Source organism: Spodoptera frugiperda, chromosome 1 (assembly GCF_023101765.2).
Source record: "Spodoptera frugiperda isolate SF20-4 chromosome 1, AGI-APGP_CSIRO_Sfru_2.0, whole genome shotgun sequence".
Lineage (NCBI taxonomy): Eukaryota > Metazoa > Arthropoda > Insecta > Lepidoptera > Noctuidae > Spodoptera > Spodoptera frugiperda.
In genome coordinates, this window is record NC_064212.1 from 7,811,644 (window position 1) to 7,829,945 (window position 18,302).

The 18,302-nt window shown below is 42.3% G+C and overlaps 3 protein-coding genes across 3 annotated transcripts; 1 reads left to right on the forward strand and 2 right to left on the reverse strand.

Annotated features, from left to right (window-relative positions):
• Positions 1 to 24: 24 nt before the first annotated feature.
• Positions 25 to 1,494, reverse strand: LOC118278832 (zinc finger protein 569-like). Its single transcript, XM_035598214.2, has one exon. The coding sequence runs from the start codon at positions 1,280 to 1,282 to the stop codon at positions 32 to 34; it is 1,251 nt and encodes a 416-aa protein (XP_035454107.2). The 5' UTR covers positions 1,283 to 1,494; the 3' UTR covers positions 25 to 31.
• Positions 1,495 to 1,649: 155 nt separating this feature from the next.
• On the forward strand, positions 1,650 to 3,119 carry LOC118278830 (transcription and mRNA export factor ENY2). Its single transcript, XM_035598212.2, has 3 exons — positions 1,650 to 1,806; positions 1,905 to 1,969; positions 2,658 to 3,119. The coding sequence occupies exons 2-3, from the start codon at positions 1,911 to 1,913 to the stop codon at positions 2,878 to 2,880; spliced, it is 282 nt and encodes a 93-aa protein (XP_035454105.1). The 5' UTR covers positions 1,650 to 1,806; positions 1,905 to 1,910; the 3' UTR covers positions 2,881 to 3,119.
• Positions 3,104 to 18,100, reverse strand: LOC118278829 (multiple epidermal growth factor-like domains protein 8). The gene is made up of 22 exons (XM_035598211.2): positions 17,593 to 18,100; positions 17,333 to 17,524; positions 16,974 to 17,200; positions 15,868 to 16,059; positions 15,256 to 15,355; positions 14,697 to 15,142; positions 14,447 to 14,611; positions 14,226 to 14,362; positions 13,831 to 14,064; positions 13,580 to 13,716; positions 13,144 to 13,366; positions 12,407 to 12,945; positions 9,585 to 12,318; positions 9,071 to 9,505; positions 8,822 to 8,986; positions 8,170 to 8,741; positions 7,814 to 8,089; positions 7,450 to 7,739; positions 7,125 to 7,372; positions 6,389 to 7,044; positions 6,148 to 6,308; positions 3,104 to 6,073 (listed from the first exon to the last, which is right to left on the reverse strand). The coding sequence occupies exons 1-22, from the start codon at positions 17,761 to 17,763 to the stop codon at positions 5,947 to 5,949; spliced, it is 8,427 nt and encodes a 2,808-aa protein (XP_035454104.2). The 5' UTR covers positions 17,764 to 18,100; the 3' UTR covers positions 3,104 to 5,946.
• Positions 18,101 to 18,302: the final 202 nt, after the last annotated feature.

Consider the following 18,302-nt stretch of genomic DNA (forward strand, 5'->3'; position numbering starts at 1 on the left):
ATATTCAAAATTCTAGTCTATGCTTTTGTTGCTACTGATTGGTATCTAGCTTGTTTACATTTTCATGAGCAGCCTTTTTAGTCTTTGTATGAAGAGTAACATGTTTTGTGTGAGATTTTATATGTGATTTCAATTTGTCAGTACGGCTAAATTCCTTCTTGCAATCCAAAGCATCTTTGAAGGGACATTTCAACATTTTCTTAGCTTGATGTAACTTCATATGCCTTTGAAGCAAATCTTGTCTTTTGAATGTATACTTACACACTGAGCACTTAAACTGCCTATTACCATGTTTCAGCATGTGTGTTGATAAATATTTCTTCATGTGGAAACTACTGTTGCAAATGTTACACTGAAATGGTTTCAGTGTCCTATGTATTTGTAGGTGCAGACGCAATCTCTTATCACTTGCAAAGGTTTTATTACAATGAATACATATCTTGTTATGATTCTCCGTCAATAAATGAAGTGTCAGTTTTTCAGATTTTCGAAATCTAGCATCACATTGTGAGCATTTATATACTTTTAGCTTATTTTGGCTATCTTTGCACCCATCATTATCACTCTGCAAGTGTGCAGCAATATCTTCCAAGCTATTGAAAGTAGAACTACACAGATGACAAATATAGACAGGTCTTTCATGCTCAATGGACACATGATGAAGCAAACTATCAACTGTTTCGAAAAACTCTAAACATTCGCCTTGTATGCACTTATATTTCTTTAGAGATAAATGATTCTTGAGGTGAGCCCTATATTGACTGTAATTTACCAAAATCAAGTTACAATATGAACATGTGTAACTCAAAAGTTCTTCTTCAGGAGTTTGTGCTGTAGTCTCCCTTAGACCATCTGGCCATATTCTATGTGAAGTAATGTGTCTTTGCAAATGTGAATTTTGAATAAAACATCTACCACAAATAGGACACTGGTATGGTTTTTCGCAATGTGTTTTCATGTGAGCCATCAAAGTTCTAACTTTTTTAAATTTCTTCTTACAAGTACTACAAGTTAGATCCTTGGGCCATGTCTGATCTGCCTCTGGCACTGGTTCAGATAATTCCTGGCTTTGATGTAAAGTACTAATGTTTTCAGGAAAAGGGTCACCAAGACCCGCTGGCTGCATCAAATCAACATTCGAATAAGTTCTTTCTAAAACGATATTGGTACATTTTGATCTTTTATGGTCAAGGAATATTTGTAACGAGTTAAATACAGTTTTACAAGTCCCACAAACGAAAATATCTTCATCAATTGAATCCAAAACCACGACGTGAGCCATAACTAAGGTTTGCTATTTGTTTTGATAGCAAATACCTACTTATAACAATAAATATTTTTATATTATAGTCAGGTATAGAAAATTATCTAAAATATTGATAAACATTACACAGCTGACAACTAACACTTCAGTGTCAAACTGACAAATGTCATTGTTTATGAATCTTCGAAAGGGTGGAACGAGAATCCTAGAAGGAGCATCCCTTATCGCAGTCTTTATTTCCTAAATAACTATTTCCAAGTAGGATAAAATAATAATTAATGACACTGTCCTCAACCTCATGCCTCAGCACAGAAAGGAAGTAAAAGAAATATTAGAAATATTCCATGTACAACTTCTGTTACTAGTCTGTGGTTCTTACCAGACAACCATCATCGCCTGTCAGTGTCATTATTGTCAACACACAACACTTGTGATTTGTCCTGCTTTTGTTCACTGTTGGTGTTGATTATTTTTGATTGATTGTTATTGGACATCTGTTCTTTTTTTGTGAAATTATTACAGTGTTTCACATCATATAACACGTAGGTATTAAGTGAATAAAAATATTATTGAACTTACTTTTTGCATACCATGTTTGTCAGTGTTCTAGAAGTTAATGTTATTAATCACCTTTTTTCAGGTTAAAATGACTGTAAACAATACTATAGCACATCAGCGATTGGTTTTAACCGGCGACAGGGAAAGGTAAGAATTATACTTACGTCTGAACCTATCTTAGAGTTGACAAGGTGACATACTTATAATGAATTGAAACTTTAAACTAAAACACATACCTACTTTTTGTCCAACCGGTATTTAATCAACTTAATATACTGGTAATGTAGTCAAGCGAGAAATATAGTTCATTCTACTGAGTAGTAATGGTGCAGTAGAAAACATGTATCACTGTATCACCACCCTAAGAATAGGGTAAATCCAAAAATAGATGCAAACTCTAACCACTGCTACCCAGTCTACACTCTAGTTTAATGAACTGTTCTTTGTTTTGTAATATTCTGAAGACATTTACTGTTGTATCATTCATTGTTGATCTGGTTGTGACGTCCGTGCGCTGGCCTTTACTGCGCTAGACGTGTGAGTTAGAACTTTGAATTTTCTAGGGATGTATGAACAAAGGCTTGAAAAAATAAAATTTAAATGTTCCATCGAAATTTTGTACTTTTAATCAATGGAATATTTTAAGTTCCATTGGACGTACCAAGAGATTATCCAAAATAGATGGGACAGTCAACATGTCTAACATGTACAAACAGTATCAAAACCAAAATGGTGCTCGCAGTTTTCTGCTAATATCACTAATATCGACTGCCAACAAAAACAGTTTAAGGCTAATTCTCCACATGTACTTATGTAACTATTGTTGTTTTTGCAGATTCAAAGAGCTTTTAAGAAGAAGATTGATTGAATGCGGCTGGAGAGATCAAGTTAGAATGCTCTGCCGAGATGTAGTCAAAGAAAATGAAAGTAATAATATCACATTTGACATGCTAGCTGCCAGGGTTACTCCTCGTGCACGAGCTTTAGTTCCTGACACTGTGAAGAAAGAACTCCTTCAGAAAATTAAAACTCATCTACTCACTCAAAAAGACCAATAGGAAAATCTCCTTAGTTTTCACATTATTTTAAGTAGCTCTTCTCATTTTATCAATTCCTTTAATAATAAGATCATATTTTTATTTGCATAGTTTATCATAAGATCTATAATTATTTAATTTGATCAAGTTTGGTTAAGTCATTATATTTTTGAATAATGATTATTCACAATGTTGCTACTTGTAACACTTCTGTAACATTTTGTTGAATGCAACAATAAAAAACTTTGATTTACAACCAACAGTATATTTTATTTTATAAACATTTATTATACATTCAGGTTAAACAAAAATATATATATTGCTTATACATAATACTGCCAAGATTCCATTTAAAATAAAGATAATTGCCTTGAAAATCTTGTCATGGACATTTTATTACAACAGTTATGTAATTCAAGATCTTATTTTAGAGACCATCTTTTGATATTCTTTTAATATAAAATAATTCTGCCCAGATACAATTTCTAAACAGACATTGATGCTTATACTCATATGTACCAAATATATACATAAAACTATTTAAAAACACATGGCTTACTACAATAAATACATTTTATATTGGGCATTGTTTTATAAAGTAAACTCTTAACATAATATCACACCTGAAGAGAAGCAAGTATGGCTTTAAAACTTAGCTAAACATGTTCATCAGTAAGGGAAACCAAAAACAACTGAACAAAGATATACAAATTACACAAATGCATTACAGAGCTGTCGCAGTTCAATATAAAAATATTTTGAGCAAATAAAATTATGCTTATTTTTCTAAAGGTAAACCCAATACCTATAATAAAATTCAATTAAGAATAGACACTACGAACATTATTGAGAATTGGACAACACTGTTACTATGAGAGCAAATTACATATTTCAAGTGCTAATGTACTTGTATTTTATTATTACGAAGATAATACCTTTTGTCATTTTGGCAATCATATTATAAGAAATAGTTTCAATAGGGTTCATAACATTGAGCACAAAAAAGGACGAAATTAGGTAATACAGTAATGTATTTCATCTACTGAAATAGACACTTTTGAACTAGCCATGCTAGCTTTGTTTTACATTTCAATTAATACTACTAATGTAATAGCATAGACGATCATTATATTTTTAATGCACTATTTCCATCACCATATTAGCATGCCACAAATGCATTCCAATCAACAAACATTCACACAACTTAGGTGTAAGTGTAAACTACGGACTTTATAAAGAAACCCTTCACTTCTAAATAAATGTATACAGCTCGAGAGGGAAACGATATATAAATGCATTTAATGTGAACAAACGTCTAATTGAAGATTATGAGCAATAAATTTTCTTAGTATAAATATCCTTAAAGCTCTTTGATACCTGATCTAAAATTTGGTAATACTCAATTATTACACATTATTTTATGTACAAAGTTATACAAATGGAATGTAGTTTGGACTCAGTTTATACCTTTGATCAAGTACAATTCATTTGATTATGTATAACTTAATAATGTAGCCATAACAATATTCAGTACTCTCTTAATATTTTAAAGTTAAAACTAATTATTTAATATATTTCTACTTACACATCAAGTAATTGATCAATCCATTTACACAATACTGCTGATTTACTAATGAGCAATTAAATAATCGGAATTAATTACTGTAACGCCTGTACAAGCATGGGGCTATTCACAAAATAATTACAGTATGTACACAGTACACCTTGCCTTTACCGAGTATCGAAAACGAGACGAACCTTGTGTCGTGGTCTACAACAATAAATAAATATACATACATACAAAGTTACTGAAGTTAATTACGTAATAACTTGACCACGTGAGAGTTATCCGTGTAACACGGGACACGAACCTAGTCCACTGTTGTTTAATTTGGCTACAAACGAAGGATAGGGGAATTTACGTATTTACGAATATATTTACCTATTTATGCTACTTTTGACAATTGGCTATAAATAGTCGGTCCTCCCTAAAATTATAGGATTCGATATATTTTGTGCTCTAAGCATAATTATAACAACAACATTACAAACACAGCTAACTATATGAGACATGACCAGCAGTTACGTAATTTATCGCGTTTGTAACATACAACATTGGCATTGTAATCGTGTAGGTACTTACGTACTTAACATAATCTCAGATTTATATTTACCGTAGTACTATCTGGCAAGTTTAAATTCAGTTTCACAAGAATAGCAAATGCAGGCAAACGTAAACCTATGCAGTATACTTATTGAATAATCAGATTTAGCAAAATCATGTCTTTCAAAGTAAAATAAACTCAATTTAGAAAATAACTGCCGTAGATATGTAATTTAATTAACTAATAATATCTTTTATCTAAGAGATTCATCTATCCGTAGGAACATATTTTTCTAATGTACCTTAGAAATACTCAGCTGCAATATTTTAATCACCTACTAAAACTTGTAAATAAAGATCTGAAGCTAACTCATAAAATAGACATTCAATAACATTTTATTAACAAAATGTGGCGTCAACATCACATAATAAAATTTCGAGATAAACAACACAACAGATCAGCGAATATCGGCTATTCACAACCCGCGCATGGCATGCGCTCAATTTTGATACCTTTGGCTCCTCGCTCGCGTCGAGACGGCACAGTCACGAGATTCAATATTGGCGAAGATAAATAGCAGATCCTCGACATGATTGTGTAAGTGGAGACCAATCGCACCACTCACCACCGCACCGATCGATATATACATAAATTTAATAAAATCTATTACACCCGCCCTAATTACATAGGTTGAACATTTACTTAGATTACGTTGGCCGTCGACGACGTACGTCGCGCGGCCAGGGATACGAGCATTTTATTCTGAAATAAAAGAAGAGCTTCTGTTTGTACCTGCAAGCTGAGCTCTCCGATTAGGCAGACTACTTGTAGTTTTGTGCTTACACGTTAGTTACAATTAGAGAGTGGGCGCGTGATGTAGGTCGTGCAGGGCCGGCTCGTGCGGCGCGGGCGCGGCCATGGCTACCACCTGCTGAGCCGGTGGGGGCACGGCCAGGGCTGCCGCCTGCCGGGCCGGCGGGGGCTAGGTGTGCGCTGCAAGACGCGCCAGAGGCGGCGCGCGCCGCTGCCGGGCTGCAGGCGCGCGCGCTACTAGCACCAGAGACGACGCCAGTGCCAACCGCACGGGGACGCGGGACCCTCCAGGCAGCCTGCATAGTCATAATCAGTTAGTAAATGAACCACTAAATTGTTTAAAATTATTAGTACATCAGCTATAACTTACTTCACTAGAACAGATGTGACAGCGGCACGGCCATCGCCAGTGGGCTCGATAGCGACGGGGCGCAGGTCAGGGGCCCGGCGACGGCGGGGGCCTGCTGACGTCACGCCACCGCTTAGCACCACCGTCACCGCAGCGAATGGTCGCTTTGCCATGTGCAGCATCTGTATAAAACAAATTAATAAGATGTTATGCACTGTTCTGAAAAGATCAGTTAATAAATCACATGTTAATAAATAATTACCTCAACAACATGTCTCCGCCTCGCTCGACGTACGTCGGCAGCTTGTTTAGCTTTCCAGGCCACCACGCATGCGGCCAGGAATAGGAAGAAACAAGAAAAGAACACGGAGAAGAACACGAACAGGTCTATGTGCAGCTGGTCTTGGCGGAAGAATATGACTCCGAAGCTGGCGGCACCGTCCTCGGTGTGGCGAGCACGGACCACGATGTAGAACTTGGTGTGCGTGAGGTCGTGCACGTTCTGTGGGAGAGTGAGCACGAGGCGGTTGCGGAGGTTCCTGACACGGAGTAAGATGTTCCTGCGGTCGACTGTGACGTAGGTGGCCAGGTCCTTGGCCGTGTAGTCCGCCAGTGTGTACTCCACCTTGTCGTAGTACCAGGTGACGCGTGGCTCCTCAGGTACGTGGTCGTCGAACGACGGCACTCGTCGACTCGGCTCATGTTTGTGGTACGTGGGGTCCAACTCCACCGAGTGGTCTCCATTACTGGAGTTCACAGACACTACAAACGAACTGTCGTTTGGACTGAGGTAGAGATCGACCGCGCCCTGCGTCACGTCCACTATCACTCGAATGTCTACGTTCATGTATCTCGGATTAACCGCCACGAAAACTGTCTGACCAGGGTACAGAGGGCGTGGCTTAATTTTGCACTCATCTGGAAACGAAATAATCATGTATTAAGTTCTTTAAAATATGGATATTTGGCAAAGATTTACGGTGTTAATATGTACATACCAATTGATTTTCCATCGAAGCAAAGTTTGTTTTCTATATTGATAGTCTTGTAGCACTGGTGTCCATTCCTGGGGTCGCCCATGTAGAGGTCCTTACACTTGACGCACTGGTAGCGCCAGCACTCCTGCGCAGAGTTCTTGCTGGAGCTGGTCGTCTGGCAGGATATGTCACTCTCGGTGTTGTTGCCGCAGTTACATTTCTCTCCCGTTACTGGGTCACAAGTGTCGCCATGGCCGTGACATTCGCACCTGGAATAATCGATACATTGTATAAAGGCTTGTATCCGAGATTTAACTTAGCTGTTTCCGTTAGATTTAGTACTTACGGCCTACAAGGATCTCTAAAGTCATCGGAGCCCCTGAAGTACCCTTCAATACACCTCTCACAGCGAGGTCCGTCTGTATTGTTAGCACAGCGCACACAGCGCGCCTTGGCGGCGCCGTCCCGGTAGTCGTCCGGCTCGGCCGGCCCGCCCAGCTCCCGGACCGGCGTCACGTCCACCTCGCTGGTACATATAGACGTGTGGCCGTGGCAGTACGTAGAGCATGGCACGCACTGGACGTTGTTCACTGGATCGCCCACAAAGTTTGGCTTACATTTCTCGCATTGATCACCCTGTATAGAAGAATGCCACGTTAATAAAATGTTCCAGTAACCAGACTAATTATTTTGAGTGGTGGAAGACTCACCATGGTGTTATTATGGCACTCGATACACTTGTCGAGTTTGTCGGGTCCCTCGCAGTCGGAGTGTCCGTTACACTGGCACTGTATGGTGCAGTTGGCGCCGACGTACCCGAACTCGCAGCGACACACGTCGGGCTGCACGCAGGCGCCCCGCACGCAGCCCTGTGAGCACACGGCCACGCACCCGCCCGCGGCCGCCGCGCCCGGGCCCGTCGCAGGGGCCCGCTTGTGGCCCGCGCCACACGCACACTCGTAGCCCTCGGGTAGGTCACGACAAACCTGAAAACAAATAAATACGTAATTATAACAATTCAAAACTTTTTTAGCACATACTTACACGTATTAAAACAAAAAGTAACCTCAGACTCGGCCTTGCACTGATGATGGTTATTCTCACACTCGTTCTCCGGCGGGCAGCGCGTGTAGTGCCAGGAGAAGGTGTCGTTGGAGTAGTCGTCGTGGTTGGCGGCGGAGTAGACGGCGGCGCAGGTGGTGCGCGTGGAGTAGTCGAGCGGCGCGTCGATGGAGCCCTCGGAGCACACGCCGCGGCCGTTGGCGCCGCCCAGCGCGCACCAGCCGCAGTGCGAGTGGCGCAGGCAGGCGGCGCACTGCCCGAACGTGGCGCACGGCGCCGGGCACAGCGCGCGCCCGCCCCGGGCCAGGACCAGCCCGCACACGCCGCCCGCGCAGTACACGGGCTGGTACGCCGGCGAGATGCACGCGCCCAGGTACGTGGCCCAGCGACACTCGGCGAACCCTCCCTCGCCGCCGTCCGTGCTCAGGCACGACTGGCAGTCGTCGAACATGTTGCACCTGCTCGGACACTCCTCGCTCTTCGTGGCGCGGAGACTGGTGCGACCTGGCTCCTCTATAGACGCACACGTCCAGTTGAACAGTTCCATGGACTCATCGGCTATTCGTGTTAATTGACCTGGAGAATGAATCGACATGGTTATTATTTACATGACTTTAAAGCAACAGGACAACTTTATTCTATGTAAACCAGCTCACCTTCTCTGACAGCATGTCTCGTCCAGGTACATTCTTTAGATACACATTTTTCACAGTCAGATGACGCACATCGTAGTTCGGGACAGTTACCCACGTCACTGATGTAGGTAGTGCCGGCGTTACATTTCATGCTGGTACACGACTCGTCCGTGGGTACACATTCACCTAAAACAAGTGAAATTGAGATAGTAAAACAACAACCGCAAAGGAACCTGTCAAAAGTCACGGTTAGGAAGAAGAAATCCGTACCGACAGCTGCAGCGCAGGACTCGCACCAGCGACAGGCGGGCTTGTCCTCCGGGTACATGGGCCAGGCCGCCAGACACGACGTGCACGTGGTGAAGTTCTCGCACGCGCGCGCAGACACCAGCTCCGCGTCACACGCAGCGCCGGGGTTCACCGACACCATGTCGCTGCCCTCGCAACCAGGCTTATCCACCGAGAAACACTTCGTATAGTTCCCAGTACTGCAGAAACTACAACCCATGTGACTTCGGCACTCGAACTTGTTGGAACTCCACAGAGAACACAGGTCTTCAGGCAGAGATATGCGGGTAACTTGGCAGTGAGCACTGCCCGTCCAGCCGCCTATTATGTAGATGTAGCCTTCGTTCTCTGTGTCTATGTCTATAGCCATGGCGTGGGCTATGGTGGGCGGCGGCGGGTGACCGACGATACTTACACCTGCAAACATAAGTGTTATTATTGAAAATTCATCGTCGTAATTTTACACAAGTATTCAGAATTGATGAAAAAATCATACCTTTAACAAGTCGAACCCATTGATTGCAACTGTAGATGTACGCAATGAGAGAATCAGACCTATTTTCTGGGTCCGTCCTTCCTCCGAAGATAATCATGTAATCATTGGTAGTGACCGCTGAGTGCAAGTATGTGGCTTGAGGCAAGTTGTCGTAATAGTTGTTCAATATCGGGAATGTTGGCAGTTCACTCCACTGCTTTGTAGGGTAGTGGAATGAAAACAGTTTGTTAGATAACATGGTGCCATTGTACGAGTACAAGATTCCACCGTACACATACAGACTCTGAGAAGGCGCATGGTAAATGGTACTATGACCAATTATTCCTGAAGGTTTCGCACCTCCATCTTTCAATTTAAACCATTTCTCATTGTCCAGATCAAATTCCCATACATCAAACATAAAACCTTCTTCCAGAGAAAATCCGCCGATCAAAACCAAACTTTCATAGTCCAAGTATTTCTGTAGAGTGAGCGTGTGTCCGGCGAGTGCAGGCGGCTGTCCATCCTTGTCTTTGTCCTTACTTCGAATGTTGCTCCACCGCTGGTCCTTCAAGCTAAACTGCCAAAAGTCTCCAAGCGTCTTGTTCTGTCCGCTCTTCTCTTGCAAACTCAAACCTCCATAAATATAAATATTTTGTTTCGAGTGATAGATCTCAGCTGCATGGAAATATCGACCTTCCGGCATTTTAGCGTCCGGAGTAGCTTCCACAGTAACTTGCATCCAAGTGTTGTTCTTCGTATCAAAGAATCGAATGTCGTTTAATGGGCCGTGTGAAAGAGAGTAGCCGCCAAACATCCAGAGCCCGCGTCTGTCGGCAACTAAACTATGGCCGAACCTAGGGAGTGTTTTCCTCAAGTGATCTAAACCTTCAGATAAATATTCGGAGTTGAATAGCTCTGTAAACACAAGCTGTGGTTTATCTAACCTGATGGAGCAATCATCGCCTCCGAACCCTTCATTACACAGACATCTGCCATAGCTAGCGTCACAGACCCCGGCGTTGGCCGCCATGCTGCAGTTGTTGCGACAGATCTCGTACTCACAGTTGGGGCCGCCGTACCCCTCGCGACACACGCAGTGCCTCTTGTTGCACACCCTGGGCCACGTGCAGTATCCATCACAAGCCAACACCTTGTAGCTGCCCTCGAAGCCTTGCTCCGGTTGCCCTTGTTTGTAGTGGACTGTCAGGTTACCACTGCGAGCCTCTATGACTCCGGACGAAGCACCATTACAGAATACTCCCAGCAACTGACTCTGTTGATTATTGCTCAAGTCAGGCACGCCGCCCAGACCATCGTAAACGTATACAGCATTCTCATCACAAGGAACATCGAAAGTAGAGGAATTTATAGTGAACTGAATGATTGCATCCTTGATATCGTCAGCAGATATTATCCATAAACATTCCTTCGAAGGTCCGATAGTTTTTATATCCGGGTCTGTTTTGTAGGAACCGATTCCTTCAGTTTGTGTTGCATTTAACATTCCCCTAGGTTCACACTGATAGTAACATTTGCCGCCATGTCTAGGATCGCCATAAAACTTAGGCTTACAACGTTCACAGTTCAAGCCTTCGGTGTTATCCTTGCAGATACATTCTCCTGTAGCAACGTCACAGACGCCGCGTGTCTCGTCACCGTGGTCGTTACAGTCACACCTGCGACACCCTTGCCCCGTCGTAGCATTGCCGTGGCTGCCCGGCTTACAAGACTCGCAGAACTCTCCCTCCGTCCAGTCCTGACACTCGTCACAGCGCCCCACGCCCAGCCTACACGTCGAATGATTATGGCAGCCGCAGTTTATCGAACAGTCTGCTCCCGTCCAGCCCAAATCGCAGTTACACTTGTACTGAGGAGACCCGAGACAATAACCATGAATACAGTTATTGTAACAGGTGCGCATACAGCTCTTCTTGCCGTCTCCGATGTAACCCTGCTTACATTTACACGTGTAGGAGCCGTGGGTGTTGTTGCAGATGGCGTGCTCGTGGCAGTCGTGCAGCCCCAGGCCGCACTCGTCCACGTCGGGACACTGCGCGTAGGCCCAGCCCGCGTCGCTGGTGGTGACGTTGAGGACGGCGGCGCAGTCCGCGTGCGAGCGCGTGAAGTCGCCCTCGGTGCAGGCGCCGACGATGGGGTTGTCCTGCGAGTAGCACCAGCCGCAGCCCATGCTGCGCAGGCAGGCCGAGCACTGCGCGTGGCGCCGGCACGACTTGCACTGGCCCGCCTTGCGCGCCGCGTCGTCCGGCGGCGACGACGCGCGGTCCAGCCACTCGCGGCACAGCCCGAACTGGTACTCGCTGGTGTACACGCTGAAGCTGAAGCACTGGCGCGTGGCCTCGCACCAGACGCAGCGGCCGCGCTCGTCCAGGCAGTGCTCGCAGTCGGCGCGCAGGCGGCACGGCGCCGGGCAGGCGGCGCGCGACTGGATGGCGCCGGCGGCGCGGCCGCGGCGGGCGCAGCGCGCCTCGTCGGCCCACCACTCGCAGTAGTTGCCGCCCACGCAGCGCTCGCAGCTGATGTAGTTGGAGCAGTTGGGGCAGGCGGCGGGCTGCAGCGTGAGGTAGCGCCACTGGCCGTCCATACTACACGCGACCCGCTCGTCCACGTGGCGCGGCTCGCAGCGCCCGCTCAGCTCGCACCAGCCGCACGCCGCGTCCGACAGGCACAGCAGGCAGTTGTCGTAGTTGCACTGCCCGTCAGAGTATGGCTCCAAAAACTCGAATGTAAACACCTACAACAATAATATTTTCAACGTAACTTAAGTAATAACATATAATTGTTCTTCGTGAAAAACATGTCAAGGACAAAATAAAACTTACCTTAGCACTTTCCTGAGATTTATTGTGGAGTAGTTCCATTTTGGCGCGGTGATGTGAAGGATATAAGCCGGTGTGTAAAGAATCATTAGCGTGCATGTCGACGGCGAGGCGGCCTGGGAACAGCGCGGGCCAGTCCACTAGAGAGCAGGCTGACGGCTGGGCTGTTAGGTTGGCTACTGGATCTGTGACGTCACCCAGTGCAAGAGATATGTTGGAGTATCCTGCGCAGATGTGCAATGTCTCGCCAGTTCCGTTCCAATACTGCGGTATGTGTAGCCAGCCCCTGAGTCTCGCCTCACTGGATCCACTGAATATCTGGTTGCTGCCTCCGCCAGTACTCCAGTCCACGATGGTTGCGTTAACCACAGATACACCGTCGGGGTGGTTCCAATCGGCGGGTTGTTGGTATCTGAGGAAGGTGAGGCCGGGTCGCTTGTCTAGTATTTTACATTCGTCTGGCGTTGTTACTTCAGTGCCAGTGGAGCCCCACCAGCCAGGATTTTCCGATGGTGTATCTTCTCCGCACACGCCATAATTATCTAGAAAAGTATAATTAAATATGTGTAATTATAATTGTGTATGTGGTCATTTAATTAATATTAAATGACCCTGACACAGAAGAAAAATCTTTGCAATCTTTAAAAAATCTTCACAGGAAAATTGTTCATCTTTTATCAAGATACATTTTTAACCTAATTACTTTGCAATAAAGTTAAAAATCTGTTGTAAAGCCTTACCATCTTTATGATGACACCGAGCATTCTGGACGCACCAGTTACACTGATCCAGTCCCAGCTTAGTACTGACGGAGGGTAAAGGCGTGCGACTACTGTTGGCCCCGGGCGCCGGCCCGTGTATGAGGCAGGAGTGACAGTCGCCCAGCGCTGGACATATACCGCCACATCGAATGGACTGGAGGTTCGTCGTACAGTTAGATCCTATCCTTCTACCGTAGCAAGTCTGTAAATAACGATGTAAAAGTTTTTTACGCATGACTAAACTAGTTTGATTAAACTATGGGCCCTCAATGTGGCTCGAAACTAATCGAGTTACTTCGTTGAACAGTTGCATAAATAAGTTATTTAAAAAAAAATAAGTCTCATTAGAATCATAATTGAAATGCTGGTCCTGGCTGTCATGCGAAAATTTAAAAAGAAAAAACAAGTTACTTACATCATCCGCCGAGCACCACCCGCACTCAGGGTCCGCTAAACACTCCGGTTGAGATCGATGACGTCGACAAGCCGACTCTGGATCACTATTGGTGATGCCCGCTTGCCAACTCGGTACTACGTAGGCTAATAAATCTCCTGCAAGCAATAAGAAGAAATTATGAAGTCAGACAATGTACTAACCTTAGAAACAAAATTGACTGATAATAACATAATATCGCACAAGTTAATCTTCATACTTTCTACACTCACCATTAACGTTACCATGGTAACCACCAGCAATTAACAAGGTAGACGGTGGTCTCAAGGCCGCCGCGTGCGCAAACACGCCTTGCTTCTTCGGATAGAAGCGACGCACTTTGCCCAACACGTCCAATGGAATCCAAGCGTGACAGCCCAAGTGATAGATGTACATTTGACCATCATAACAGATTTCTTCTCTATTGTGACGGTGAGAGTAGCCACCAAATACCACTAGATAGTTTCCTGTAAAGTTGAAAAAAGTTGGGCGGTTGTAGTGTCGGCTAAACTCACTTAAATGCCATTTTTAATGCTCAATTACAGATGACATAAAGATACTTCATATATCTTAGAAGGAAAACGATCATTACTGTACAGGATGTGTTAACATATAATTTTGAACATACCGATAATAGTTGACGTATGAAACGCCCTCTCTCGTGGCACATATGTGTCTCGTAAATGAGCGCGAGGATAGTGTATCTCACTCCAGTGTTTATAATCTATGTCGAATGCGAACATCCTATCCGAGAGCTTCGAAAACCTGCAAGACAGAAAAAGTTACTTAGGTACACCGATATATCGATTACCTGAAATCGATTCTGTTCTAATCGATATATTTACTGACCGCGCAACACTGGCAACTACGCCTCCATACACCAATATTGAATTAGAATGTGTATGATACACAGCAGTATGGGCGACCACCCGAACATCCAACTCTTTACCACCTCTCACTTGTATCCTTTCCCAAGTCTCCGTATTGACGTCATCAAGTTTTATTTTATACATACTGTGAACAAAGGGAAGGAAAAATGTAATAAACTGTTCAATAAAAGGCAATAAGAATAAATTATAAGTACTGTTTCATTCATTACCTTGAGGAGAACTCTCCATCCATTGTACTACCACCAAAGAGGTATAATTCGTCTTTGACTGCGGTTAGTGTGTGGCGAGTTAGCCCCGGCGGGGTGAAAGTGGCGTTCACAGCGCGTAATGTCCAGATGTTTGATGTGACGTCATACATCCATAGTTCAGAGGACAAGCTCCCGTCTGAGAGCTTACCTCCATACAACACGAAACCCGCACCAAATGCGCAGGCAGAGTGGCCATACCTTGGCTCAGGTTTCGTAGTGTTATCCTTCATAACATTACTTACAACCTCTGGTTGCTCAGTAAAATGTAAATAGCTCTCCGAATATGGTGTCGGTGCATGGGAGTACATGAGAGGCAACGTTGTTTTATCATGGTTTGAGAATGACGATAGAAGTAAATTGAATAACGAACTCCTGTTGCCTATCTGCCAACTGCCATCAACATTACCCTAAAACATAAGGTTTAATTTCAACATCGAAATACAATTGAGATTCATGCTGTAATTATAAAGAAAGCATTCTCTTGATAATACAGTAAAAGATAAACATTATAACGTTTTACCTTAGTAAATAAAGTCAACAAAGACTTATCAATCTCCTCATTTGTAGGATATCTGCGTAATACTTTTCCATTTTCATCATACCACTGACTAGTTGAGAACCTATACACAAATGCATAGTTAATAAGACAAATAACAATAAGTATTAAAAAAGATAAAAGCTGGGCAATTAAGAAACATTTTATTATATGGCACAGGTCATCATCATCACTGTAATAACGTAATAAGTATTAATCTTGGACTATTTAACTTGATTGCTCTTGGAGTAAAACAATATGATTTTATAATGAAGTCACACAAAACTATTCATTCTTTTGCCCTTGTTAGTTTATTTTATGTTTACAGAATAATATTACAATTTACAAGGACCTGTCTGTATTACAAAACTCACTGTTAACATTTTGTACATGTTTGCAATACAGTAAAATGGGGTGAGCAGAGTTCAAAGTGTGAATAGATACAGGAATGGGGTGAATAGATGTTAGAATATTTTCCCAATATTTATTCACCCCTCTTCCGGATCTATTCACCCTGTTTTACAGTAAGTACATAAAGAGAGTATATAACTATTTGACATTGACATGATATGTTTGTAAATACTCAGTTGGACTGACCTGTAAACCTCCAATAAGCCAAGCACTTTGTTCAGATCATAACCTCCAAAAACATAAAGGGAATCCGTGTGGTTAACATAGACTGCAGTATGGGCAGCTCGTTTGGTCATTCCACTTTCTGTATGTGACAACCAGTGCCAACTATTGCCTTCCTTGTCATTCTTCTTGAGAGAACATGATTCACCAGAATACCTGTGTTAATTAGATAAAAGCATCAAGCAGGAAGTTCAATCAAGCCATCAATTTGTCTGTCAGTAACTAGTTATAATCCACAGTGAACTGTTGCTAACAATGTTGTTTTTGTTTCAAAATCATGACAAAGCCATCAATTGAGCAGTTAATAAATTGAAATCAATGATAGATTTTTCCTTCCCCTGAATGTATAGAAACAGGATAATTATTCAGACGGATGTACACAGATTTTTGATGTTAAGGAAAAGACCTCATTATTTAAATTTAATATTTATACCAAGAAATCCTCGAGTTTACAAAGCCTTGGATCTTGTGATTGATTCATAATTAAAATGGTAATTTAGATGTATTTATTCTATGTTTACAACTTAGCAAAATAAACACATTATAACACAGAACAGTTAATAAAAGTAAGCAGTACTGTAATGACTTAGTAATCAACTTATATACCAGAACATAAATACATATAGGTATTATACAGCTCTGTATAGTAATTTTTTGTTTCCTGACAAATGCACAAACAGATTTAGTTATTCAAAAGGTCAAATATTATATGAAGCTTTTGCCTTGTCATTATTGATTATTCATAATTTTCTACTAAGAGTCCGGTTCATATAGTAAAACTTATGTTTTGTCTCATTCTCACAATTTTTGTTACTCAAATAAACTGAACATCTATATATCCATCAAGCAGTTTGCATGTACTTATTGTACTAAGTGACTGTACAAACAAAACTGACCAACTTGGCTGTTGACATAAGACAGATTTTTACATAACAATATGTACACTCACATATTCAAATTTTTGCTAGCTGTACCATGTGGTTTAAAATGTACAAATACAGATTAAATAATTGTAGTTCTCAGAATCACAATATATAGATTTTTCATATAAGAATGTTAAGAATTCTTACCCTTTCTTGCATGCACATCTATCTCCCTTACAATGGCCATTGCTTGAGCATCCATTGGGGCACAGCTCCACACTGCAGTCAGGCCCGCCCCAGTTACCCACACAGAAACACTTGTTGGACACACACAGTCCCCGGCCCGTACAGTTGTTGGGACAGTTGTGTATGGCATACGTAGCTCGGAATCCGTCCAACACATAATTAGTATCACTGTACAGTAATATTAACATCTAAAACAATAGACACAAAGAGATTAATGTACTACAGATAATGATCTGTATTGTATGTTTTTATCTATTTACTGACATTGTAACAAACATTACTATTAACTAAAATGCACTATTGTATGACTAGGTACTCACATATCCACTAGAAGCGGTAACATTTTGAGGTTCAGTTTTCCCACTGAAGCTTCCAAGCAATGGTGCATCAAATGAGTCTCCATCATAAACAAACACATAGTCATAGGAACATTCTGTACCCATACGAATAAAACTTAACGTAATGTACTGGCTTTTATTAGCTGCCTTGATGAGCCACTCACAATGGGAGTCCTAGAACAGAATTCTTATTAGCACTTCACTCACTACTACTTCAAACATTTGTAGATCATGTAACTGACTTGTGTGTAGTTAGAGTTAGTTGGTCCATCGGTGATGATGCCGCTCTGCTCCGTGAACACCCTGCGAGTCTTGTCACAAGGCGCCGTAGATGCGGCGCACAGCACAGCCAGGCAAATCCAGCTGATCACAACTAAACCAGCACCTTTCTCCCGTACACTTAGATAAAACATGCCTCTTCCGGATCGCCGTAAGACATAAGTCAAATATCAAAGCCATATAATCTTAAATTTGCGACTAATATAGCTAAAATGTAGAATAAACAACACTCATATAAGTTAATAGGTGACATCTACTTCAAGGCTAACCACTTAGATGAATAATGCCACAGAGGCATGGAAATCTTTTGATATGGATTAATAAAGATATCACTGTTGTATGATATTTGCATATAATCCTGGTTTTTAGTGGCTGGGAAATACTTTCTAACGAGTTTTTCTTACAAACAAACAATTCACAGATCCATCACAGTATTTTGACATTTGACGTAGAAAACGGTGTTGTCAGACTGAAACAGAAGAAAAAGAATATAAAAATGTAAATAAAAATATGTACAATTTTTTTGTGTAATGAAGTTCGTTTAATTATTGATATTTTAATGAAATCCCGAATAACAGTAGAAGCACGCGAACTAAAAGTGTTAATGTATTAACAGTATTAATGGATTAAAAGAAGACCCAATTGCAAACATTTTGATTGGACCTGTAGCAAA

Coding starts and splice junctions, on each gene's coding strand:
- LOC118278832 (XM_035598214.2), bottom strand. CDS start 1,282: ATGGCTCACGTCGTGGTTTTGGATTCAATTGATGAAGATATTTTCGTT.
- LOC118278830 (XM_035598212.2), top strand. CDS start 1,911: ATGACTGTAAACAATACTATAGCACATCAGCGATTGGTTTTAACCGGC. Junction 1,970..2,657: donor TTAACCGGCGACAGGGAAAG/GTAAGAATTATA, acceptor TTGTTTTTGCAG/ATTCAAAGAGCTTTTAAGAA.
- LOC118278829 (XM_035598211.2), bottom strand. CDS start 17,763: ATGTTTTATCTAAGTGTACGGGAGAAAGGTGCTGGTTTAGTTGTGATC. Junction 7,045..7,124: donor CTTCGATGGAAAATCAATTG/GTATGTACATAT, acceptor TTTCGTTTCCAG/ATGAGTGCAAAATTAAGCCA. Junction 6,074..6,147: donor GTCACATCTGTTCTAGTGAA/GTAAGTTATAGC, acceptor ATGACTATGCAG/GCTGCCTGGAGGGTCCCGCG.